Below are 25,896 nucleotides of genomic sequence, written 5' to 3'. Positions count from 1 at the left end.
TGCTTTTTTAACACAGAAGGTAAGGCTTTTTGCCTTGGTTCATAACATATTTCATTTTAAGGCTCACAAGAGCACATACAGTTAATCCAAGTACCTAAAATACTGTCTTGTGAGACAATAGTTATGTAATTGGATTACCTTTAAAACTGTGATGAACTATTTGAATTAAAGATTTCTATGTTCATTATCTATAGTAAATGCACGATGTAAGCTTTCACTGTGTGACATTTTAACTTGTAAACAAATAAAAACAATTATGTTTTACTTCAGATAGTTTTGGAGACTTAAAGCTGTCTTTGTTTTGAATGCTGCTTTCGAAATCATCATTGCACAAGGGGGCTTTACAGGGAGGTCAGACCTTAACACTTGCACAGGTATCAGCACGCCAACAAACCATGTATTTTTAAAGAGCTTGCTGATAAGCTCCAGATCAAAATGAAGATATTGAAACACAATGTAATTACAATGACCCTGTCATTAAGAACCTAATGGGGGGTAGGGGGGATAAATTAGGAGTTTGGGATTAATATACACACACTACTGTATATAAAACAGATAAACAACAAGGGCCTACTGTATAGCACAGGAAACTATACTCAATATCTTATAAGGTTAAATAAGGGAAAAGAACCTGAAAAAGTATATACATATGTATAACTGAATCACTCTGCTGTTACCTGAAACTAACATGACACTGTAAATCAACTATACTTCAAGTAAAAAAAAAAGAACCTAATATACAAAGTCCTCACTCCCTTTAAGAAATCTGCATAGAAAAGTTTGATTTACACCTTACGTGAAACATTAATCCCAAATACTTTACAGCAAAAGTAGGAAATTAAAATAGGTATCACCAAACCATTTTCTTCACACTTTTCTATGGTGAGAAATGGAACATAGTGAGTATGCAAACAATATATGTGGAATTCAGAATAACAAAATAAAGCATTCTAGAAACTTCACCTTTGTAGGACAGTCCTATTCTATAATAGTTGTGTTCCTTTGGGCACGCATTTTGTTTCACTTCTGACAAGCTTCAAAATCACTCAATGGATTTATTAAAAAAAAATCCTGTTAATTACCAATTTTATAGGTTAGACTTCAGTCAGATAACCCACTCCAGGTTTCTACATATAGAACTCACATCATCTCTGTGGTGCTTCATCATATATTTAAGCTAAGCACTAAGTCACAGAGATATGACTGTATTTTTGTATGTGTGTGATGCATGTCTGGGTCCGTACGCATACAACAAATATAAATATCGTTGTCGCTTTTTTTAGGTTTTGTTGCAATCATAGCAGGTGTGAGGTAACAGGGAAAACAATTTATCCTGTTAACATATTTTTCTTAAACATTTTATTTATGTGGTAACTCAAACTAGGAATCTATGAAGGAATGAAATAGAGGGATCTTTTTAAACTGGGGAGGTAAAGCTAGAAAGAGCACTTGGGAATCAAAGGTAAGTTTCACGGTATGATGTGCATGACACACTGAAAGGAGTCCAAAAAGGCATTCATCATCAATATGTTAATATAAAAGACAAAAACAAGAAAACAGACAAAAATCAGCATCTTCTTGCTATGAAGCAATAAGATACTGCTAAGAGACTGAGCACCAAAATGGTTCTTCAAACTCCTTCCCTTTTATGATGCAGGCAATTTATTATATTCAAGCCTTTTAAAATGATGAGATTTTCAAAATTTAAACTTTCTTTGTGCCAAATTACATTTGCTGCTGCTTTTAAGAACAGGTTTAAAAGTATTTATAAATTATATAACAATAATCATATACAATCCATGTATATAAAAAGGGTTGGTTTATTGTAGTTCAAATACATAAACTGAACATTCAAACATCTTAAAATTAAACTTTAGAAACAAAAATTTAACATTCAAATAGGAGTACAGTTTACAGGGAACACCCAAGAAAGGTAATTTGTTGTCTAATCCAGAATATTGATAAAGATCACTTAATGGTGAATAAAATGTTTTTAACCAGCAGTCCTAGTCTGGTCAACATGTTAGTTATGACCGTGGTTCCATACCTGAGAAGAAATTACTAAATAAATCTTCTCTTAGGCTAAACAACAAGACTTGGCCTATAATTCAAAGGGGATAATCAAAGCACATAAGTGAACAAATAAAACTAAAGTGTTCTTTAGAGACAAAGGTAAAAGTATGTCCATTATAATAATCTTAGCCTCTGGAAGATAAGAATTCAATTTTCAGTGTTTTGTCTTTTACCCGCTTTAAAAAACAAAATCAAAACAAAACAAACCCCAACTTAGGTTTTTTTGGAGTCTGTGGTATCTGCATCTTGCAAGTTCAAACCACAAATGCTCTTACGTCTTGCATGTATTATAACACTGCTAGAAAGAACGTCACCAAAAGTCACTGACTTCCACACCTCATAAAAGGATAATTTTTTAGCTTCAAGATTTTAGATTTACTAGAGACAGCCTATATTTGAGTATGCAAGTCAGTCATGCCACACAAAGAAAAGCATAAATATTTCCAAAGTGTTCTCTGTTCAGAAACTGTTCACGGATGCTTCTCCTTCTGTTCATCAGATGGTTTTGCAATAGTTTGACTAATGCACATACATGTAAAAACCTGAAAATTGGCTCATGCAAGCGTTTTGAATTAACAGACACCCCTGTGGAAGAGTATTCAGAATTATTTTGTTGATCGTCTTGTGGGCTCTGATGCTGTGGGAGGTGGGGGTGGACCCCGGCGATCCAGGTCATCCACATATGCCACAATCAGTTTGCGCCTCTCCTCTGGCACACAGTCTAGTACTAGATACCGTTTGTCATTCTGCAAAATTTTTTCTACATCTTTCAGGTGCTGATCAGATTCCTGGATTAGCTTTTTGGATCTGAAATAAGAAAAGAAGTCCAAGAATTACTGACTGCTGTTCATAGGTCTTTCAGAAATGAGCTGGAAATGTCCATCTAGTTCCTAATTGTGTTTCCATTTTTTTTTTTTTTTTTTTTTTAAGAAAAATTCACTGCAGTGGTCACCTTTGTAAGTCGCCTCAGCAAAGACTCCAAGGAGTGAAAGGGCCTCAGAAGCTGAATTACCCTCCCACCCCTACTGGTGGTCCCTCCAGATCAGGGCTGAGGGTGGGTGGGTAAATCTTGCCCGTGCTGTACCTGTTCTGTGGATGAACAGAGGACTTCAGTCTGCGGGGCTGCCAATCCCAGCATCTTTCACAAGCTTTCACTTTCACATCTTTCACTAAATTAACTATAAAAATGTAGAAAGAAGTCTTACTTCACATCTAATTTAAAAGCCCAAGCTGATGCAAAACATTAAGGATCCTGACCAAAAAATCCAATCACAAAATACCTAAAAACCACACCCTCAGCACTATCTATCCTCCCGTGCACATACCCTTCATTAAGATATTTCAAATTTTTCTCTTAAAAGAAGAAAAGCTGGAGCATGAAACAAAAATGGTTTCCTGCATACTGATTGCTAAGCAATGTAAAATTGTTCTCCCGATGACAACTTGCTGGGGGTGGGGAACTACTGGGTATGTTACAGAGAAAATTTGTTTTAAAGCTCTGATTTTATAATTTAAAGTTTTAATTTAAAAGTATCCAGCAAACTGCTTTCCTCTGAGAAAAAATGTTTTTGCTGAGCTCAAATAAGATGATTTCAAGCTTTAGAATGAACACTGAATAGTCTTCAGAGGAGGCAAAGATAATTGATAGTGAAAGATTTTTTTTTTTTAAGTCTCTTCATGAAATACAATTCTTATATATTTGGAAATACTTCTAAAAAAGCAGTGAAGTGAAAACAAAAGTATGTTTAAAAACTGGATGGGTGGGTAACACAAAATAAGAATTAACATCTGGGCCCTTTCTTTGAAAAAAAAAAGAGAAAAAAGAAAGAAAAAAGGTAAGGGTAGATATGGGCTGTATTCAGTCTTTGATAAAGTTGCCTTCTTCTTATTCCTAAAAATTAATAATGTCAACATGTGTGTGAATGCAAAGTATGCTTTGGCCATCAGAGTAAGGACTAGTAAAGACAATGACTGCTGATATGAAACATTTCATTGCACACACCTATATGTTATAAATTTGGTCTCTTTCAAAAGCGTCCTGAAGTCAGCTTTGGCTGTGATGTATTTGTCTCTGATGTATTCTTCAAATTCTCTTTGTTTTTTCTGCAAAAAGACAATAAGATTAGGGGGGAAAATTCTACTAATTCCAAAATTAGTATCAATTATTTATTAAACAAGTAACCTGTAAGTCACGACATAAAATAATTCAGAAGAGAAAGGAAATAAGGTATGTTCTATCCATGTAACATTCATTAAAAAGGAAAATCTGCAGTGTACATTTTTAAGGGAAAAAGCAAGAATGAGAAACCATATAATATATTAGTAGTAGCTAAAACTTCAGGGCTTGCTATGTGCTACACTGTGCTGAGGGTTTTATAAGATATCTCCTTTACCCTTCATAACAACCTCAAGGGGTAGACACTCTTAAAAATAAGGAAATTAAGGGTTAAATGTGCATTCCTAAAGACTGTATTTATATCTTCAAGCACAAAAATAATGTGGCATAATTTATAAGATAATGCTCAGAACTTTAAAGTTCAACTGAGCGTTTAGCTCAGTAAGGGAGCTTTGTAAGGGAATAGCAAAGTATAAACTCTGAGCTTTAAAAAAAAAAAAAGACCTTATTATCAATTCTAAAAATCAGAAAAGTTAGAGACTGAGACTGGTTCTCTCAGCTATCCATCTACCACTCTTTTCCAACCACGTATATTTTGCGGTCCACACATCTAAAATTCCACCTAATGGAGTAGGAGGGGGAAGAATATTAGATCATGGGCTATTTGGACTCTAGACCTAGAGAAACCAACCAGGACAGAATGATGGGAAGAAGGAACATATGAAGGCTGAGGGACAAAATGGACTGGAATAAGCTACACTTTCCTTGACATCATTCACTATTTCAGACCCTTGGTGAGTTCTTCTCCTACACAGGAGCCAGAGTGCACCAGAAGAGAGCTCAGCTTCTACAAACCTCACACATCTGAGGTTCCCCTACTCCAAAGTCTCTGGAGCATATAAGAACTAGAGATCATGTTATGTTTTTTTGCTAGCGTGGCTGTAAGAGTCAAGCACTTTGATAGCCTGGTACCAACTGCCAGGCTGAATAATATCTATCTAGTGGGACCTGACTATACAATAAATAAAAACTATAGCTTCATTAGTCTCTTAGAAGATCCCAAAACACAGGCTTAACCCCAAGGATTAAATTTTTAAAGTTCCTCTTGTGCTGTCTTATTAATATACTGTACAAGAAAGAAAATATAAACTTGAAATTCAGATTTATTTCTCATACACTTAAAAGTTATTCACTTAAAACCATCAACTTCATTTCAGTCAAGATATTAATGCTGCTGATTAAGCACCCAATTAATATTTATAAACTGAAAGCAAATCTCAGACAAAATTTTCTTACCCTGTCACTGGAGGAGAACTTAATGCACCGAGGATCTTCCTTAATGATTTTTTTTACTTCTTTCCACGTGGATGTTAAGGTAATCTTTGAAAGACAAGTGAATAAAAAACATAAACAGAACTCACTTTTATCGAGGGGATCAAACTGCAGCACATATGGTACATAACATTACACTGACCTGCAATCTCTTGTAATGCCCAAGCATAACTGGACTAAGTTAGGGACAGGGAAGCAGCTTTAATGCAATTTCTTTTTGTTGGCTTGCCACAAGAGTTATGTTCATGGCCATACTTTCAAGATGACCTAAGACAATCACCTGCAAACCCTGTATCTCCATGGGCAACATCGTAACTTCTGAAGAAACCATCACCAAAGAGAGATCAGATAATAGGAGCAAAACCTGAACGGAGGGTACAAACTGCCAAACAAGAGGGCCACAGTACCAAATTGAAAATGGAGCAAAAGAAGGAATCTATTAACTCTATCATCAGGAAGCATCAATGATCACACACAGCTAAGGACATATGGAATTACTAAGGGAGCATATACAAACTTAAAAACTGCAAAAGGAAGTAACTTCTAAACAGTGAAAGTACCATCAACATTTTACTTAAGCAAACAAACAAAAAAATCAGAGAAGAAAGTGTCATAAAACCCATGAACTCCAGTAATGGGTCTAAAGAGAATGACATTAAAAGTCGTATCAATGTTTTACTTTGGGAATTATTAACAAAGATTCACCTAGATTAAAGTAGAAAAGTAAGAGCCGCTTACTGCAGAAGTTTCATCCAAAAGTTGCCTAAAGTGCTCCCTCTTCTTTTTGGTAAGTGCTTCAATGTGTTCATTAAAAAGCTTCTCTTTCTCCTCTCTTTCCAACAAGGATCCAGATTCCCAGCGGTGATCTTTCCGAAGAGTCCTCCGAGTATCAGACCAGGACACATCTGAAGAACGTACCTAAAAAGAGAGAATGGTATCTATCACCAAACAGACTTACCTTTTCATTATTTCATCAATAAAAGACTCATGTATTTGGTTTAGGAACAATACACTTAATAAAAGAAGTTTCTGATGACTCCATCTTAGTCAAGCAGTCACTGAACATCTACTTCTTTAAGCCAGAAATCTCACCTCCCAGAGCTCACCTAAGTTATGTAGTATGGGTTTAGAGGTGGCAAGGATGGAGAGAAGATATCTCCCATCAACCGTGGTCCCTAAGAACTTTAAGTACCTAGGTACCTACTGAACATCTTACCAACTTCTGTTAGTAGTAGAAATGGATATAAATAAAAGAGGAAATATACCATCTCACAGCACAAGCAGCTCACCAGATAAAAAAATTTTTTCTTGAGCTCAATCGGGACTTAACAACATTTATCAAGCACCTAAAACCATGTCAGGTGAACACTGAACTTGGCACTGGGAATACTAAATAAATAACACAGTTATGTCTTCCTTCAAAGGGCTTACTTTTTGTAGGGAAGATAAAGAACTGCACTAACATGTAGTAAGTGCTGCAAAGGCATATGCTGAGCACAAGTTTGGTAAATGGCAACAGTGAGATCAAATCTGCCCAGATGGGTCAGGATCAGCCTTACAGAGAGATACTTGAGTGTGCTCCTCAAGAATGACAAAGTTTGCCACTGTGGTGGGAAATTTAAAAGCATTATAGGGCTTCCCTGGTGGCGCAGTGGTTGAGAGTCCGCCTGCTGATGCAGGGGACACGGGTTTGTGCCCCGGTCCAGGAAGATCCCACATGCCACGGAGCGGCTGGGCCCGTGAGCCATGGCCGCTGAGCCTGCGCATCTAGAGCCTGTGCTCCGCAACAGGAGAGGCCACAACAGTGAGAGGCCCGCGTACCGCAAAAAATAATAATAATAATAAAAAAATAAAAACATTATAGGTGGAGGGATTGGCATGTGTAATGGTAGCATTCATTAAACTAAGTATGGTTCATTAAAGGTAAGTTCAGCAAGGCTACAGCTTAGGGGGCAAGAGAGGAAACCAGAGGATAAGGTAATATGAAGGTAGGGAGTCAAGGAATGAACAGTTTCTTATATTATGCTAAGGAGCCTGAATTTGAAATGTAGGGAACTTCCAGAAGTAGGGAGGACCTTTACCTTCTTCAAGTAACAGGGAGAGTGACAAAATCATCAGATTTGCTTTTTACAAAGACTTCTGTGATTGCAATAAAGAGGATGAATTTGGGGGAAGCAGAGGCAGAGACAGAAAACAAGAAACAACTGTAATTGCCCAGAGAACAGAAAAAAGTCATTGAAAACAGATCAGCAGAAGCAAGGGAAGAAATCAGAAGAAGCAACAGGAGTGATGAGAAGAGCTTTCTTGAAAGAAAGAAAAGAAACAGGAGGAGAGACAGTGACGAAGAGAAGAAGAAAAAACAAATAGAACAGCAGAGTGGTCTGGGGGCATTCGGTGTAGGGACAAAAAACCCTACCTACCTCAACAACCCTGGATAATACAGGAGGATTTTCAAAAAAATCCCAGGGGTCAGTAAACCTCCAGTCCTACATTCCATACCATCTACATGTACAATAACTGATCATCACGATGACCCAAATCATCTAAAGATGAACTCATGTTCAGCACACTTTATTACTATGACATGCAAGTGTGTGATGATTTAAGATGACTTCATCAAGGATAATTTTTTAAAAAGCTTTGAGACTAAAAGACCATGAATTTTTATACAAAACATCAAACCTCTGAAAATTTTAAATAACTAGGGTTTTCCTATTCTAATGGTGTTAATACCAAGTACTCAATTTTAAAATACTTCATAGGTAACTTACTAAATTATATCTCTGAGTCAATTTAAAGAATATTAAAATGTCCACTAATAAGGTAATGTAATAGATTTCTAACATCCAGTACTTCAGAGAAAAAAGCAAAAGAGTAATACCATATCAGACAGAAGAGCCTTGAAATTCTGGATAGCTTCTTCTCGTTTGTGCTGTTCTCTCTCTCGATCTATTTCTTTTGTTTGTTCTGAACGAGCCTTCTGCACCTCTCTTTCTCTTTCTCGGAGGCTTGCCTCAATGCGGGCTTGCCTTTCAAGCTCCTTTTCTTTTTCTGAGTCTAAATTCTGTAAAAGTGAAATTACATTAACCTTCTTACTAACTCCATCAAAATATGCCTCCACAGAATAACTAGTTGGCCAAATACAAAATTTCAAACCTAGTTTTTAACCAATATACCTAAATACTCATTTCAAAGTCAACTACTAGAGAGTATTAGGAATACCAACAAGAAAAATTCTAAACCCAAAACAGTAGCAAATGGCTTTACACTGCAATTAAGAATTTTACTATTCCATGGTTACTATATGAGTAAACACAATGGTTACCTTGGCTATTTTTTCAATGTACTGTTTGAAAAGGTCTTCTCTCATTGATGAACTATCCACTGCTTTGTAACGTGGATCACTTTCTACTTTGTCTTTTACTTTGCTCCATCGAGACTGACTGTCCAAGTGATGATTAGATAATAGTTCAAAGAAATCTGATTTTATCTGTATTTCAAAACAGGTGTGAGGTGGGAGGAAAACAATATGCCGTAAGAAATTCCTCATATATAAATGTTTACAACTAGAAAAAAAGTTCACTTACCTTAAAGATGAGAATAACTTTTTTAATGCAGTTAGAGCAGAATTTTAGTAAAAAAGAATATCAGAATTGCTCTTTTATGAGAAATATAAAAATCAATACACATATAGGCTCTCATTTAAAATCTACCAAATTCAAAATAAATCATATCCTTCAATGAAATTATTCAAATACAGAAATAACTTTTTTAGGTTGTTTATAACTTCTGATCTCAGAACTGTCATGTTTTTATGAAGAATATGAATTTGCCATAAGATTCAGGCTTATGAACTAATGGCAAAAATACTTTAACATCAAGATAGCAAGAATATTTTAAAGAGCAGATGAATAAAACTGTTTGTTAAAATTAATAGGGGAATTTAGAAACAGTTGAGCACAAAGAGCAAGTTTTATTCATTACAAATCTGAAACTATACTGTCAAATGTGTAAAAACAAACAAAAAATAAACTTTTATATTTTGGTTTTAAAAAAGAGCAATGTTTTTACCTTTATATATAAGAAAATTATAGAATTTCTATGGTCATAATTAGTCATTTCTTAAAAAAACACTATATTCAGATTTCCTGTGCTCTTTAGCCATTAAACATGTATGGCTTCACCAGAATGTGTCAATGAAATTAACGTTCTTAACAAATCAAGTACCAAGCTAGTAACATTATACTAAAGGTATTAAATAATATTAACCTTTTAGTGTCAACGTATACAATACTTAGAACGTCTCTTCCAAATTCTTAAAACTGGAAAAATTTGTTAGAATTGTTAAAAATTTTACTTTAATAAGAGAAAAATTTTACTTTAATAATATTTTTATAAGAATAAACAAGGCATTTGTCTTTATGCACTTTGAGGACCTCTTCTAAAATTCAGTCTCATTTAAATTATTATGTACTGCTACCAGGGAAGACATCCGAGGTAGCTAAAGTCATTTCAACAGAGGATTCTGACCAGGTCAAGAACCTCTCCTCCCCATAGGAAGTAAACATGCTGCCTTCCTACCTGACCAAGGGAGTGAGAAATCAGAAATGGAATCAGAATTTCTGTGTGGGCACAAAATAAATGAATCATTCCTTCTGCCTATTCCAACTCTCTCACTTCTCGCTGTAACCTCATTTCTCCTAATAGAGGATTAAAAGGGAGGTAGATGTCCTTTCTAGAAAACACTTGTAAGGTTATAAAAAACAGAGCTTCTGCATTAGAGAACTTTTTAAAATATGAGCTATTCAGCTGTGGATTTCTTCACTCACCTAACTTGGCTCTTGACTGTTAGGATTAATGAGAAATAACTCATAAGCCCAATATTTCTAGATGGCAATAAAGAAACTATACTTGAGGTAGCGATGTAACACAACTTTTCTGTTCATCTGTCTAACTTTGTATCTGACACAATGAACACCAAATTCCCAGATGCATGGGATAACTAGAAGGCAAAATTTACGTTAAATAAAACATGTAAGCTGCATCAAATAGGAATCTTTCTAAGCCATAAGAATTCACATTAACTTAAAAATATTTCAAACATTAGACATGAAGCCTATAAATATCATATAGTTTAAAAAATATATGGTGTATAAACAAAGTGAACTTTAAATAAAATTTAACTTCTTTCACTGTGGATATTACCATGACAGGCTACAAATGGCTTACTGAAGCTTTTTTTTTTTTTGAAGCTGCTTTTTATATGAGAAGAATTATTTAACAACTGCATAAATGTCAATTTCCATTAGCAACAATTCAAGGTCCTACTGTCCATATTTTCTTCTCTCCAAAAATGGAAGTACCTTACCAACTAAGCTGTTTAGTTAAAAAGGGAGAAATAGTTTCCTCAGCCAAATGTACTGAAACAAAAATTGCTCAGCAGCTAATTCAAAAGAGAGGGAAGAGAGAAAAATGCCAACTTCATAAGAGGATTAACTCCATTATATGCAACTTCAAATCTGTTGTTCCAAAAAATAAATCATTTGAAACACAATTTAATAAAAATTGGTTATAATAATAAACTATAATCAAATAAACAAAAACTAGAGGGTAGCTACTTTGGTAAACAAAATAATCCAGTAAAACAGCTTTGGGGGCATTTTTTATTAAACTACCAGTGAAAAGCTACATGAAAATGATGATTGCACCCTTTAGCTTGAAAATGCCTACTAAAGGGAAAAAAGGATTTCACCAAAAGTCAATGCCCTTCACAGGTTTTTGACTCAGCAAGTAATTACCTTTAAATTTTTACTATTCAGCTATTGATTCAACTCTCTCAATGTTACAAAGACCAGTTAGGAATCTTAAGAACAAAGAAACTCCAATATACCAGTTTATTATTCAATTACACACAGCTAAAATGCCATTTTTAAAAAACGTACTGCCGATATACTTCATAAGAATAAATACACAGTGAAAGTCATGAAATGATAAAACTTCACTAACCAGATACTTCTCAAAATGTAAGTATAAAAAGTACATTTAAACCTTTATAAAGATTTCTGCTTTCATAAGCTAGTTAGTAATTGATTTTGTATTCTTTAAACTGGCTGAGAAAGTTTTACTTCGGTAATTTCCTTTTTTTTCAATGTAATAGTACAAAGATAAACCTTTAATTTAGAGAATTCAAATTTTACAATCAAAAGAAAGTAAAGCTGAATATATTAAGTTCATTTAGATGTAATGTCTATTTAATTTCTTATTTTAATTAACACATCCTGGGCACAACTCTCATTACTTCATAAGGAAAAAGACTAAAAAAAATGTAATGTACCGGAACTGTGGGAGGCTAAAGTGACCACACAGAGAGATATCAATTCTTTCCTCACTAGAGAATCCCATAATACTTTGCATAGCAGTGATTGACAGCTGTCAAACCAAACTGATTGACAGGCCACACAGCACAAAACTGTAAAGTCTACCCACTTGTTATAAAACAGAATACATAAAATAATTACCAAAAAAAGTGTTCAGAAAAAGAACATTAGTTACAAATGCAAAGAGAAAAACATTCAGTTTGTTTAAAAGCAATCATACAGTATCAATCATTTATTTACTTGGTTTTCTTTAAAAAAAATAGGTTCTTACTAAAAGTCAAAAGTAGCAAACAATTCATTGACATGATTCTAATTCAACAGTCAAAATGTTTATGCAGAGCTCAACCTTGCACATTTCCTCTGAGAAGCATAATCATTTACCAAAGACAGTCAACAGTGAAATAATTCTCGAAAAATCTACCTTGAAGCATAATAAATCAGATAATCAGGAAATTTCAGTTATTTCTGACAAAAGTTATTTCACCTAATACTGTTGCTATTTTCAATGAAAGAGGCTTCCTCCCAATAAGATTGGTGTTACTTCCATAACAACATTTCTTAATAGAATCTGTAATATTTTAACTTTCTAGAATAAGAGGCAATTTTAAATGTCAAGAATGATAAAGCTTCAGAGGTTCTTTTTCTCTATTCACAAAGCACACAGGGTCACTAAGGACAGTGGCTGCATGTTTTGATGGTTTACGCACCACTGGTGCCACCTCCCTACCAGTCTACCTCCTCAGTGGTGAGCTCCTCTCCACTCCTGACACCACTGTCAAATGACATTTGGAATTCATTAATCTTTAATAGCTGACCTTTAATTCTGATAAGCAATAATTCATATGTAAGCTATGTTTACTAAAAGATTAGAAAGTCACCAAAATGCTATCTCTTAGAGGGCAAAAAATATAAAGAAGCTTTTTGAAAAACTTAAATGTTACTACCTATAAAGAACCTTGAAATCTTAGCAGGTAGGCACCAGTGAATAGATAGGCCTAATAACCACTTCTGGGTTTATTGGGCATCCTAGTATTAATAAAATTTAAGAAAATCTATGCAGCTTAGTGACACTACTAAAATGTATGCATTATTGAAGTGAAGTGATAATATAAACAACTGTAAAAGTTAACTTAAAAAGCTAAACAATAAATGTGGGTCCTGTTATGTATGCCCATGAATGAGATTAGAAACGCAGCCCCAGTTCAGTTCCTTCCCATTCACACTCCCATCAATCACACCAATGGAACTAAAACCATCTTACCTTCTCACCTCTGGTCTTCGAATCTTCTTTCTCTTTTTTCCTTGCAGCTGCCACAAATTCATTAAACAAGGCTTCTCGATCTTTCATCTTTTCAATTGCTTTGAATCTTGAATCTTTAGCATGCTTGGCTGCAAATTCACTAAAAGTAGCTCTGTAACAAAATGGCAAGTGTGCTAACTTTGGTAGAGCTTTTTCTACTTGTAGAAAGGTATAGCAGACGATACCATCTTCCCAGTAAGAATATGTGCCAACAAGACAATGAGTCCCAAATCTGCCTACAGAAAGGAGTGAAAGGGCTAAAGAGTGAAAATGTGGTTAGAGATCTGTATACTATCAGCATAGTGTTAGGGGGATAGACATCTGAGAGCAAAGAATTTGTGTACTTCAAGAGACTTAAAGAGTCCATCTATTTCCACCCTAAGATGAGGCTGAATTCTTGCTTCCATCCATGGTGGAGTAACTCTTATTGAATTAGCTCTCCTTCCATAAGCAACTATAAATCCAGACAAAATATATGAGGCAACTGATTTCAAGCAGTGGACAACAGGTAGAGTAAGACTGAGGTAAGAAGCCCCGTGGCACTGTGCCTCAGGACAATTTTCCAAAATGCAAAGAGGTAGAGTCCAAGCAGAGTACAGTGGTCCCAATGAGCTAGAAGCAGCAGAGATCAGAGTTTCGGTGCTAAAATGGCAGAGGAATAAGCTATAGAAAGAGGGTACTACCCCAGAAGAGTACCATTTCGAAATCTCTCATGAATAAGTAGATAGCCAAGGCCAAGCTATAAAACAGCAGAAAGACCACTCCCGGTACCAAACTGCTACATGCTTAAGAGCAAAAAAGAGATACCAGACACTGAATAGAGCTGGAAAAAGAACAATATTAAGACAACAAAGCCCACAAAAGATCCACAAAGGAGACAAAGTAGGAAGTTTGACAAAAACTCCTTCCATTTTCTGAGATCCACACTAACAAAGCAGAAACTCAAACCTAAAATTAAAGTGACTGGCCTGCTAAAATAAGAATACACACTCTTGAGAGAAAGATAACAGATTCAAGTCTCTACCTATTATCCACAATTTCCAATATTCAATTAAAAATCACTAAACATACAAAGAAACATGGGCTCCATATGAAAAATTATTTTTAAGCCAATAGAAATTATCCCAGGATGCCCAGATGTTGTTTTAGGTACAGACAAATCCTTTAAAACTATTATAATTGGGCTTCCCTGGTGGCGCAGTGGTTGAGAGTCCACCTGCCGATGCAGGGGACGCAGGTTCGTGCCCCTGGTCCGGGAGGATCCCACATGCCGTGGAGCGGCTGGGCCTGTGAGCCATGGCCGCTGAGCCTGCGCGTCCGGAGCCTGTGATCCGCAACGGGAGAGGCCACAACAGTGAGAGGCCCGTTTACCCCAAAAAAAAAAAAAAAAAAAAAAAAAAAAAACTATTATAATTATATTGGAAGAATTAAAAAATATGTTCAAAGACATGATCTTAATGGATGAACAATTAGGGAGTTCCAGCAGAGATATGGAAAATTAAGGTCTATGAGGGCTAATGAAACTAAGTATTAAAAAATTTCTTCATGAATAAAAGGCATTTATAATGCTTTCATATATTTGAATATATTTCACCTTACATAATAAGAATTCACTCTTATAATAAACACTCCCATATTTAGCACATTTTTAGAGGTGAAAAATAAAGCTTACTTTCCCCTATAAAACTACTTATCTCAATTCAAAAATAAAACACCTCCGCTTAGGTATTAACACAAAGATTAAATTACTACTTTAATTATCAAGAAAAAACTGGCTGGTTAACTTTAGAATTTGGAGTTTAAAACATCAGCTGAAGAATAGGCGTACTACTCACTGCAAACATTTGCTATTTTTTTTTAATAAATTTATTTATTTATTTTTGGCTGTGTTGGCTGCTGTGCGCGGGCTTTCTCTAGTTGTGGCAAGCAGGGGGGCTTCTCTTCGTTGCGGTGCACGGGCTTCCCACTGCGGTGGCTCCCCCTGTTGCGGAGCCCAGGCTCTAGGCACACGGGCCTCAGTAGTTGCGGCACGTGGGCTCAGTAGTTGTGGCCCGCGGGCTCCAGAGCGTAGGCTCAGCAGTTGTGGCACACGGGCCCAGCCGCTCCGCAGCATGTGGAATCCTCCCGGACCAGGGCTCGAACCCGTGTCCCCTGCACCAGCAGGTGGACTCTCAACCACAGCGCCACCGGGGAAGCCCTAACATTTGCTATTTTTAAGCTTTGCTAACCAAAGCCAGATTCTAACAATCTTTTTATATGCAACTGGTATTAACTCAAAATTTTTAACAAAAGGATACATTGCAAAACTGGGTATGTAACCACACATATACATACAATGGATATGTAACCATAATAAAATTATATGGTAAAATAAAAATGCATAACCCAGAAAAGGGATAATATGTAGTCCATTAAACCTATTTTCTTTTCATGATAAGTATACCTTGCTTTATAATTTTAAGACAAAAAAAGCAATTATTACTATGATTAAATAAACTTTTTAAAATGTAAAATCAATGTATAAAAGTGAGAATTCAATTATTTTATACATACTTATATTATTCAGAATAGGTTAAAAAATATGTAAAATATATCTTTTTTTTTTTACCAGAAGAGACTAAAATGAAGTTTTAGCATTAGATTCCCATACAGATGTTTTCATATGACTCATCTTTTAATTCCAAAAATGCTATTTTATAACAGACAAGGTAGAGAATCTTTTGCAGGAAAAAAGTGAGGTGGATAGTTGGTTGGTGGTAGGGGATGGGAAAGAGTATAGTGACTCGCAGTTGACCATAGGAGGTATACCTGAAATTTCCATTGGAAAAGAAAAAAGACATAGAAGAAACAGGCACTAAAGTTAGGTAATTCTCCCCAGCCATTCCTTCCCTTGGAATAAACTCCAGTGCTTTATATCTATGAACTGTACTGAAGAACAGTTAGTGGTCTTTTCCCAATTCAAAGTAGCTCTATGGACGGTATTTTCTCAACTTTAAGTTTTTCCTCTTTGTTTTCTACTACTTACTAAAATTGGTCCTAATCTCTATGCTAGTATTAAAATGCATCAACTTAGCAATACAGCACAATGTCCCAAGTGCTAAGACTTCCAGTTATGTGCCTGATGGTTTTACTTTCTGAAATAACCTGCATAGTAAAGATCACTTCAACAATTCTATCTGCCCCGTAAGAATATCAGTAGGGTACTGTGATACAGCAAGACTTAATTTGTCAAATCCACAAAAGAGAAATCTCATTGGAGTCTCAATTATTCCCAGACCCATAAAGGGTTTTTATAGATATATTTTGCTGAATCATTTGAAAATAACCTGTAGACATCATGAGACTCCATCTATAAACACTTCAGCATACATCTCCTGAGGCTAAATACTTTTTCTTCCATAACCACAATATCCAAGAAAATTACTAATCTCTAATATTATATAATACCAATTCATGTTCCAATTTCCTCAACTGCCTTCCAAAACGTCTTTTATAACCCAGTCGCAATTGCATTGACCCATGAACTTACCCTTTTGATTAAGAAAAAGCCCAAGACCCCCTGGAAAGTCTGAAACTCTGTTAACCTCTGAAGAATATTACATTCTTTATGGTCACAAATACTCAGCTTGCTTTTATGAAATCTGTATTAATAACACCATTAAGTTTTCCTTCATTTTTCAAATATACACTTCTGAAAAAGTGTACCAAATACACTTTTCCAAACAACAATACTCTTCCCTGTCTCCACTGACAAAAGTAACTGTTTAAACAAGATAAACTTTTATAAAAAGTGCCATTTAACCCAGAGACTCCATGATTCTACCCCATAGTTTTAGAGATTCTCCATGTTCTTGTATACTCAAAGCAACTTAATATCTCTACAAGAAAGTGATTCTCCCTGTCTTGACAATTCTGTGTAATACTGGAACCCAGCTGAAATCCCACATTCACTCAGGGAAGTTACCTAATTTGCATATATCTTACTTTCCTTATCTGTAAAATAGGTAGGATATGAGCACCTGAATCATACTGGTTGTTTTGAAGACTGAATGAGATAATATACATACACATATGCATGTACTTTAACTGCATATATGTGTAAGTTCATACATCTAAAATATCCAATAACTGATGCCATTATTATTATAATGCTAATAAGCACATAAGTTTAAAATGTCTCCTTTCTTTAGCCCTTTACATATATTCAATATATATTAACAATTAAATGAAAATGTCAGACAAGACAATAATCTAGACACTTTGAAATTTTTGAAATGAAAGGTCCTTCACCACTTCAACTCAATCAAAATAATGTTCCCACTCTGCAATTCATTATGTGTAAAACTTAAAGAAGACAGGGACAGATTTTTAATCATTTACCAGTTTCCAGAGAAGGAAACTTATTCTCAGAGGGAAGCCTTTAAAACAAAGGTACCCTTTCTTGAAAACCAATGCCTCACAGAGCACCAGGGATTCCCTCCAAAGAACGAAGATTCTTAGAAAGGCAGAAACCAATAATGAAACAAGAAGTTCTTCATGTCCAGAAGTCCAAAAGATGTGTGTGTGTGTGCGCATGTGTGTACACACACATATATATATTCAACTGATCTAGGAGAAAATATATACATACTTCGATATTTGACAGTAATAAACCATATACCTTGGATTAAATTTTGCTTCTTCCATCATTTTTTTGAAATCTTCCTTGGCTTGCATTATTTTGTTTTTCTTTTCCCTGCGTTCTTCCTCTGCCCTGGTCTTTACATACTGATCAAATACCTATTACAAAAATAAACCAATTTGACAAGTTAGTCTTTCATGTAGGTAATCTAAATACCAAAGTGTAGAATCTTTGCTTCTCTTTTTTTTTTTTTTTTTTTTTTTGCGGTATGCGGGCCTCTCACCGCTGTGGCCCCTCCCGCTGCAGAGCACAGGCTCCGGACACGCAGGCTCAGTGGCCACACGGGCCACAGGCCCAGCCGCTCCACAGCATGTGGGATCCTCCGGGACCGGGGCACGAACCCGCGCCCCCTGCATCGGCAGGCAGATTCCCAACCACTGCGCCACCAGGGAAGCCCCTGCTTCTCTTTAAGACATAATTATTTTCACCCAGAATGTAATCTTGCTTTACACATATTCTATATATTTTTTCCCACTTAATAATGTATAGTCAAGATGATGAACTTTTGAAGTCACAAACCAGTAAGAACAGAGAAATGTGGAAAAAAGAAAACAGCAACTCTGGAAGCTGAAAAGCACATGGAGAGGTGATAAAGGATTTGGCAGACACAAGAAAGCTGGCCCTAAACCAGCAGTCAAGAAAACAAAGTAACCAATTTTGTAAATTAGAGAATCCTCAAACAGCTCCAGAATTGATAGCACCAGATACCCATGAAGTGAGGATAGGGTAATGCTACAATAAAGCTTTTTAAGAAGCAGTTTAACCACTAGATCCTCGTTGCCAACTTTATGTATCTGGGGCACTGCCACTCCTGAAACTCAGTAAGGCAACAGGTTATTCTCTAGAGTAAGGGTTACCAAATCGCAATCTGCTAGCCAAATCTGGCCTGTTGCCTCTTTCTTTACAGCACAAGAATAGTTTTGATATTTTTATATGGTTGGGGAAAGTAAGAGAAAACTTCATGATACACGAAAATTAAATGAAATTTAAATTTCAGTGTCCATAAAGCTTTATTTGAACACAGTCATGTTCATTCCTTTACATAAATCTGTGGGTCTTCTCACACTACAACAGTAGAGTTACACAATCATGACGGAGACCACGTGGCCCACAAAACCTAAAATATTTATTATCTAACCCTTTATGTTAAAAATTTGCTGACCCTTGTTCTAAAAGGCAAAACACTCTCTCTGGTCTGGAGGAACATAAATTAAGAATGAGGCGTACCAGATTGAGAAAACAGGGAATTAAGCAGTTACTTACCACATATCAAGACACAGTTCTTTCAGAACCAATGCAGCAAGAGCAAGGAGACTAAAAGTCCTTATCCAGGATCTAACCAGCCTAAAAATTACTTGCTCTGCAGGATCGCAACAAACTAGCCTAAATCACCTTACAGCGGGGTGGCTCAACCTCAGCACTTTTGACATTTTGGACCAGATCATGTTCAGCAGCATCGCTGGCCAAAAGATGCCAGCAGCACTCCCTCAGTTGTGACAAACAAAAATGTCCCCTAGGGCAAAAATGCCCTGGTTGAGAACCACTGTTCTACAGTAAAGTCAACAATCATGAGAGACCACCAGATGCTAAGAGTGCCCAAATAGCACCTTAGTGCCTTGTTCTTAATCATCAGCAGTTAGGGTCCACAAAAACATCTAAGGATACTCTCCAACATGAAAAAAGAGACCAAGACAGAAAAAACTTAGGGGAAAGAGAGACTATACAGGAAAATGAAAAATAAGAAAAAAATCCTAAACTATATCATAAAATTAAGACATTGCAACCATGAAACAAGAAAACTCAACAAAAAAAGAACTCCTAAAGCATGACAAAGAAAATAAAAAATCTAACTGAAGGGTTATTAGACAATAAAGTTGAGAAAATCATCCAGAAAGTTTTTTAAAAAGACAGAGATAGAAAACAAGAGAGAAAAGATACGAAACTCTGAGGACCAGCCCAGAGCACAAATGCTCTGGCCGAGAATGGAAAAATAAAGCAGCTGGAAGGAAATCAAAAAAGCAATGCAAGAAAATCTAAGAACTGAAAGATAAAAGTTTCTACATTGGAAGGGCCACCAAGTGCCTAGCACAAAGGGCCCTTCCACCAGCCATACACAATCACCATGAAATTTCAGAACACTGAAGACTAACAGAAGATCCTACATGTTACAGAAAAAATAAGGTCCACATACAAGGGAACAAGTAATAAACAGAAGTTCCAAAAATAACAGTGAAAACTATATGCAGAGCAATGCCTTCAAAATCCTGAAGGAACAAGATTTCCAACTTCAAATTCTTTAGCAAGCCAAACAATTGCAAATAAGGGTACAATAAAAGTGTTTTCAAATATATAAGGCCTCAAAAATTTATTTCCCATGCACATTCTCTCAGGAAGCTACTACAGAGATAGAATGCATTAAAAGAGAGTAAACCAAGAAAGAAACGACATACAATGCAGGAGACAGGTAAACTTCCCCCTCCACAAAAAAAGAGAGATGAAGGAAATCCCCAGGATGATGATCAAGAGCTGTCATCCTCAAAAATGACAGCTGTACATCAGGTGTTGAGGGCAACCAGTCCAGACTGAAGAAAGTCAGAAGGCTCTGAAAGAAATGTCTTCTGGAAGATAAAACACTCTAATATTTTTCCAAACATATCTTAAAGAACTCTGTGGCTCCTTAAAAATGTGCATGCACGTCTTAGAAAAAGGTAAAACAGAAGAAGTTGTTTTTTTTTTTTAATACTTAAGACCTTGGGTTCGATCCCTGATCAGGGAACTAGATCCCACACGCATGCCACAACTAAGGAGCCTCCCTGCCACAACAAAGACCCAGCGCAACCAAACAAACAAATAAATAAATAAATACTTAAACACTTCAGACCTCTTTCCAGGTAAGTTCATATATATCCACAAATCTTTAAAAGCTATATAGAAATATATACAATTATCTCAGCAGTCCCCTGCTAGGCATGTAGGTCATTTTCAAAACCTTCTAAATATAGCACTGTAGTAGCTCATGAAAGTATCTGCAGGCTAACAGAAGTGGGGAAGAGTGTTGTTTCCAACCCCTCTCCTATCTCAGTATATAGTTCTTACTTGTAAAAGTACTAAATTATATATAAAAGCCAAGTGAATTTATATTAAGTTTCCTTTCAGAAGCTGGAAAAAACTTCATATCCTCTCCTCTAGGATATCCCACACCAAGGTTAGGATTCACTCTCTGAGATGAACATCTCATAGAAAATTAGAAATTCTGGTATGCTTCCAAGTTTCTCCTAATTATTTGTGCCATGCCTCCCAATACAATCGGCTTTACGTTCCCTCATTCCTTACACTCCAGTTTTAAAAAAAGATTTCTACTCAAAAAGTATGAGAACCTTTGAGTTTTTATTTAAAACAGAATAATGCTTGATACTTTTTCTCTTTTTAACTGTAACTCTATTAAGGAGTTAATAATACCACCAGCTTATAAAATGCCTTCAAAATTAAAAAAGAATTTTAGTTCTCAATATGCACTTGTAATTTAACTCAGAAACTACAACACTCAGTGCCATGAAGAGTAAAAGTCATAAAAGTTTTAAAGTTAAGTCTTCAGGGATATTCGGGTTAAAGCACTGTTCCAGGCACCACATACAGAGCAATCAACAAAACAAAGTTCCTGCCCTCTGTGGTAGGAAAAGACAGATGGTTAAGATAATTTTAGATAGAATTCTGAGTGCTACAAAGAAAGTAAAGAAGGCAAAGAGACAGGTTAATCAGAAGGCACCTGGTCAAGTATCTGAATGTAATGATTTAGTCAGCTATGCAAGCACCTAGGGGAAGAACATTCCAGGAAAAGGGACTAATAAGTACCAGAATATGCCTGTATTGGCCAAGGCATATCAAGGCCAGCGTGGCTAGAATAAATGAACATAAAAAAGAGGCCTGAGAAGTATGCAGACATGAGTGTATGTAGAATCTTATAGGTCATGAAAAAGAGTTTCAATTTTATCCTAAATGAAATAGTATGCAATGCACATTTTTTAAGCAAGGGAACAGTGCCTTAATTTGTCAAACTTTAAAACTAGTCTGGCTGCTGTGTGGAAAAAGAACTTGACTACAGAGGAGAGCAAGAATGGAAGGAGGCAAGGAGATCAATTAGGGGCCACACAGATGACCATGGTACCTTGAATTAGGGTATAGCAAGGGAAATGGTAAATAAGAGGTAAATAAATGGTAAATAATTTAGAAAAGGTTGTGGAGGTAGATTTTGCTGATAAGACTTGAAATGCACAGTGGGGAAAAGTAAAGAATCAAGCTAATTTATAGGTTTTGATAGGGCCATCAACTGAGGTGAAAATGAGACCATCACAAATAGTTTAAAATAAAAAAGACTACAGTGCATGAAACACAGATGCAAGTACATATGGAAAGTCATGTCTTCCTATTATGAGTCTAAAATACATGTTTGGTACACTGTAAATTTCATCTCTTCATAAAATGTCTATGATTAGACCTACATGCATAATGGTACAAACTGTGCAGAGAATTATTACAACCATTAAACTATAAATATGGAAGATGGACACTACTTCTACCAAATGAAATTGTGTAGCTCAACAGCACTATAGCAAGTGGTTCGACATACTCACCATTTTACAGAAATGACTGTCAGGGTGGTCCAGGTAATTCAGGAATTATATAAGTTGGAAGTGTGCAACACTTTAGAGGAAGCAGCAATCACTATGAGATGGTATGTGTCACTGAATCATCGTGGAAATAAATGGCAGCTCAGTAACAAGTTAACTCTAGTTCTTATAATTCTTATTAGTTCAGTAGAGACCTTGAAGCGTCCATTATTACTCTAAGTTTACGATGAAAAGACATTTTAACAGTTGCCACTTAATAGATGTGGAATTTGTGTGGGTAGCATGTGTGAGATAAAAACACGCTGAGTCTTGTCTATCTACAATACAGACACATATATATGTATATGTATATTAGCACATAACAGTTGGGAAGGGTCAAGTGTTCAACAATGGGCCTATCAGCTGGAAATGATTGGAGGTAGGTTTTATTCCTTTTTACTCATCTGTATTTTGCTATTTTTCTACATTAAATTTGCATCATTTGACCAGTAAAAACTAAGTTAATAAATGCATGTGAAATGACCCTGAAACCTTGGTATAACATCAGTATGTATGAAGCATAAGGACAAAATGTGCATGAGGCAAAGCCATGTCCACAATGGCAAAAGAATCCAAGTATTTCTGAGGCAGAAATGTCCACACAAAGGATCACTATGTTCTAAGGTATGAAACTGTTCTTAAAGTACTATGTTAGAAAAATAAAGGATCGTACTTTATTCCTTACAATTTAAAAATTATACTGGGGACTTCCCTGGTGGCGCAGTGGTTAAGAATCCGCCTGCCAATGCAGGGGACACGGGTTTGAGCCCTGGTCCGGGAAGATCCCACATGCCATGGAGCACCGAGGCCCACGCGCCACAACTACTGAGCCTGTGCTCTAGAGCCCACGTGCCACAACTACTGAGCCTGCATGCCACAACCAGTGAAGCCTGCGTGCCTAGAGCCCGTGCTCCACAACAAGAGAAGCCACCACAATGAGAAGCCGGTGCACCGCAACAAAGACCCAAAACAGCCATAAATAAATAAATAAATTTATATTAATTAATTAATTTAAAAAATTGTGCTGGCAAGGGATATACATTACTTAAATACTGTTATTTTCCTTTTACCTGTTTTCTCTCTTTTGGATTAAGCAATAAGTACCGAGGATCAAAAACTATCTTGTGTAACTCCTTCTCCCATGTTGAAAAAGCAGACACCTTTAAAATAAAAAAATGTATTGCCTCATAATTAAGTTGGCTCTAAAAACAGAAAGGTCATATAATTTTGCTTGAAATCTACAGGACATCTGCTTAAAAAGGACACATAATAAAAGCCATACTGCCGTTTCCATCACTAATAAATGACAAGCAGTGGGAGGCTAGCAATAGCACACTTCCACACTAATTGGCTCTGAACATTTCTATATTATATAGAAATAACACACACTTAATTACTCATTAAAATAACCACTACTGTGTGACATTTTAAAAATCAGTACATCAGAAAAAGCCTTGAAGATTTGCATTTTGATTTCCCAAGCTTGCTCCAACCTTGTGAACAATGTTGGGATTTAAAGTTGAACAATTTTACTTACTCAAATGAATCTGTGAATATAATCAAAAGGTTGAAATCCCTTCTCAATTAAGCTTCATTAACAGTAATATCATAAAGTACCAGTTCTCCTTTAACCAAAAGCCATTCTGTAGATATTAAAAGAATCACATACACCTTACCTATTCCGTGTAGTCCGCCATTCTGTAATGTTAATATTCGTCTTATATTACTCACCAAAATTTAATGACCCAATAAATGTTAAATGTTATTTGTACTTAAAAGGACAGTAAAATGGCATCTAGTTAAACATGATATCATTAGCCAGGAAAAAGGCTGTTTGAAAGAGTACAGTGATTTGACAGGCTTCCCTTATCCGCCCCCCACAACATGAGCACTAACCTTAGATTTGACCTTTTAGCAAGACATATTTATATTACTTATACAAAACAGAAATATCTCCCCCAAAGATTGTTTTCTGACCCCTCTCTCTAGCAGCATGTCCTTGAACTGCTTCATTCGGGCCTCCAGAGGGACAATGGCCCTTTCTCGGGCAGCTTTAATTTCAGCTTCCATGGCAGCTTCTTTCTCTGAATCAATGTCTTTATTATCGTCTCTCCTATAAAAAAGAAAATATAGGCATCAACTGACAAAATATTAATAAGGAATCTTATTAAAATCTTAAAATCACCGGAATATCCAAGACTCACTACTGAGCAGCATATTTTTGGCAAAAAAGAATTATATTGAGGGTTTCAAATAAACTCTAAGGGATAAGCAACTTTCACTAAAATAATAATAATAAAGTTACAATGAGCTTCTAATGATGTTACAGTGGCTGCATTGTTAGGAATGAAAAATACCTTTAATGTGCTGTCTCTCCCTGACACTAGCTGATACACAAAATGAACTACCTTACTTAAAAACAAAAACAAAAAACTTATCTAATATTGCATTAAAACTCTATGTGTTAGAATCAAACAGCACAGAATATAGTTTTTAGTTCTTGAAATTATATAGGAAAAGCAATATTTTCCAAAATGTTTTACATTATAAATGCATACAATTTTTAATCTAATAAAAATTGGTATAAGTCTTAGTAATCTCAAATATTTATTTTGAAAATAAAATATCTGCAAACCTGGCCAAGTGGATATGTGAGATATATACCTTACCTACCTGACATTTTTTTTACTCACTTTCTGGGTGATAAGTTGAGATTTAAGTTGAAGGACAGGTCCCAGAGAGCAACATAGGCCCCGGAGTGGTTAGGTGGAATTAGAACTGTTCATCAATGACTAAACTACTTCTTGTTTCTCCAAAAATGCACCTCAGGGCTAAGGGCAACCCTGCTGCTGTACGGTACTCAAGTGAGATTGTAAACATGAAATTGAGTCAACTCTCAAACCTCTGCCCTATGAAGAAGGACCATTCATGTGAATAATCAAAAAAAGTAATTCAGTAACATTCAGGTGTGTTTAAGCAGATCTTCCTTCTTAAATTCGATCTGCTAAGTATAAAAATAAAATTGGTTCATATTTCCTGCATAAACTTAAAGAGAATTAGGAAAACAGAACATCAGGAAATTCAAAAGCATGCTATATAGGAAAATGAAGGTAGCCCAGGAGATGAATGGAACTAATAAGGCCAGCCCACAAATATAGTGAGAGGTAACTGGCAATTTAGGGAATGAATCAAAAATAGAAGATATAGTCCGTGACCTGCAGGAACTTAGCGAGATAGTCTGTGACCTAAGATATGCACAAAACAAACAGGTAAAAGCAATTTGCCAAACAATATACCCTCTTATAATAATTCACTTAAGAACTATTTAAATAAAGAGTTAAAAGACATCC

At 35.8% G+C, this 25,896-nt stretch overlaps 1 protein-coding gene across 15 annotated transcripts in view; it reads right to left on the bottom strand.

Annotated features, from left to right (window-relative positions):
* Nucleotides 1-1,800: 1,800 nt before the first annotated feature.
* Nucleotides 1,801-25,896, bottom strand: part of TCERG1 (transcription elongation regulator 1) — a 60,240-nt gene continuing 36,144 nt past the window's right edge. For 10 of the 15 annotated variants that reach the window (XM_033853362.2, XM_019924649.3, XM_033853363.2 and 7 more), the window contains 10 exons: nucleotides 24,524-24,659; nucleotides 23,617-23,706; nucleotides 17,859-17,977; nucleotides 13,160-13,310; nucleotides 8,847-9,011; nucleotides 8,403-8,585; nucleotides 6,260-6,439; nucleotides 5,486-5,569; nucleotides 4,076-4,176; nucleotides 1,801-2,880 (listed from right to left, as the gene is read on the bottom strand). In XM_033853362.2, coding sequence (XP_033709253.1) covers nucleotides 2,679-2,880; nucleotides 4,076-4,176; nucleotides 5,486-5,569; nucleotides 6,260-6,439; nucleotides 8,403-8,585; nucleotides 8,847-9,011; nucleotides 13,160-13,310; nucleotides 17,859-17,977; nucleotides 23,617-23,706; nucleotides 24,524-24,659 — 1,411 coding nt within the window. In that variant the 3' untranslated portion in view covers nucleotides 1,801-2,678. Of the gene's footprint in view, nucleotides 2,881-3,157; nucleotides 3,252-4,075; nucleotides 4,177-5,485; nucleotides 5,570-6,226; nucleotides 6,440-8,402; nucleotides 8,586-8,846; nucleotides 9,012-13,159; nucleotides 13,311-17,858; nucleotides 17,978-23,616; nucleotides 23,707-24,523; nucleotides 24,660-25,896 lie in introns of those variants that run through there. The other 5 variants (XM_033853366.2, XM_073802663.1, XM_073802665.1 and 2 more) reach the window with 3 other exon arrangements.

The sequence above is a fragment of the Tursiops truncatus genome, chromosome 3 (genome assembly GCF_011762595.2).
Source record: "Tursiops truncatus isolate mTurTru1 chromosome 3, mTurTru1.mat.Y, whole genome shotgun sequence".
Lineage (NCBI taxonomy): Eukaryota > Metazoa > Chordata > Mammalia > Artiodactyla > Delphinidae > Tursiops > Tursiops truncatus.
The sequence above is the reverse complement of the archived record's forward strand: the minus strand, read 5'-3'. Positions and strand labels throughout refer to the sequence as shown.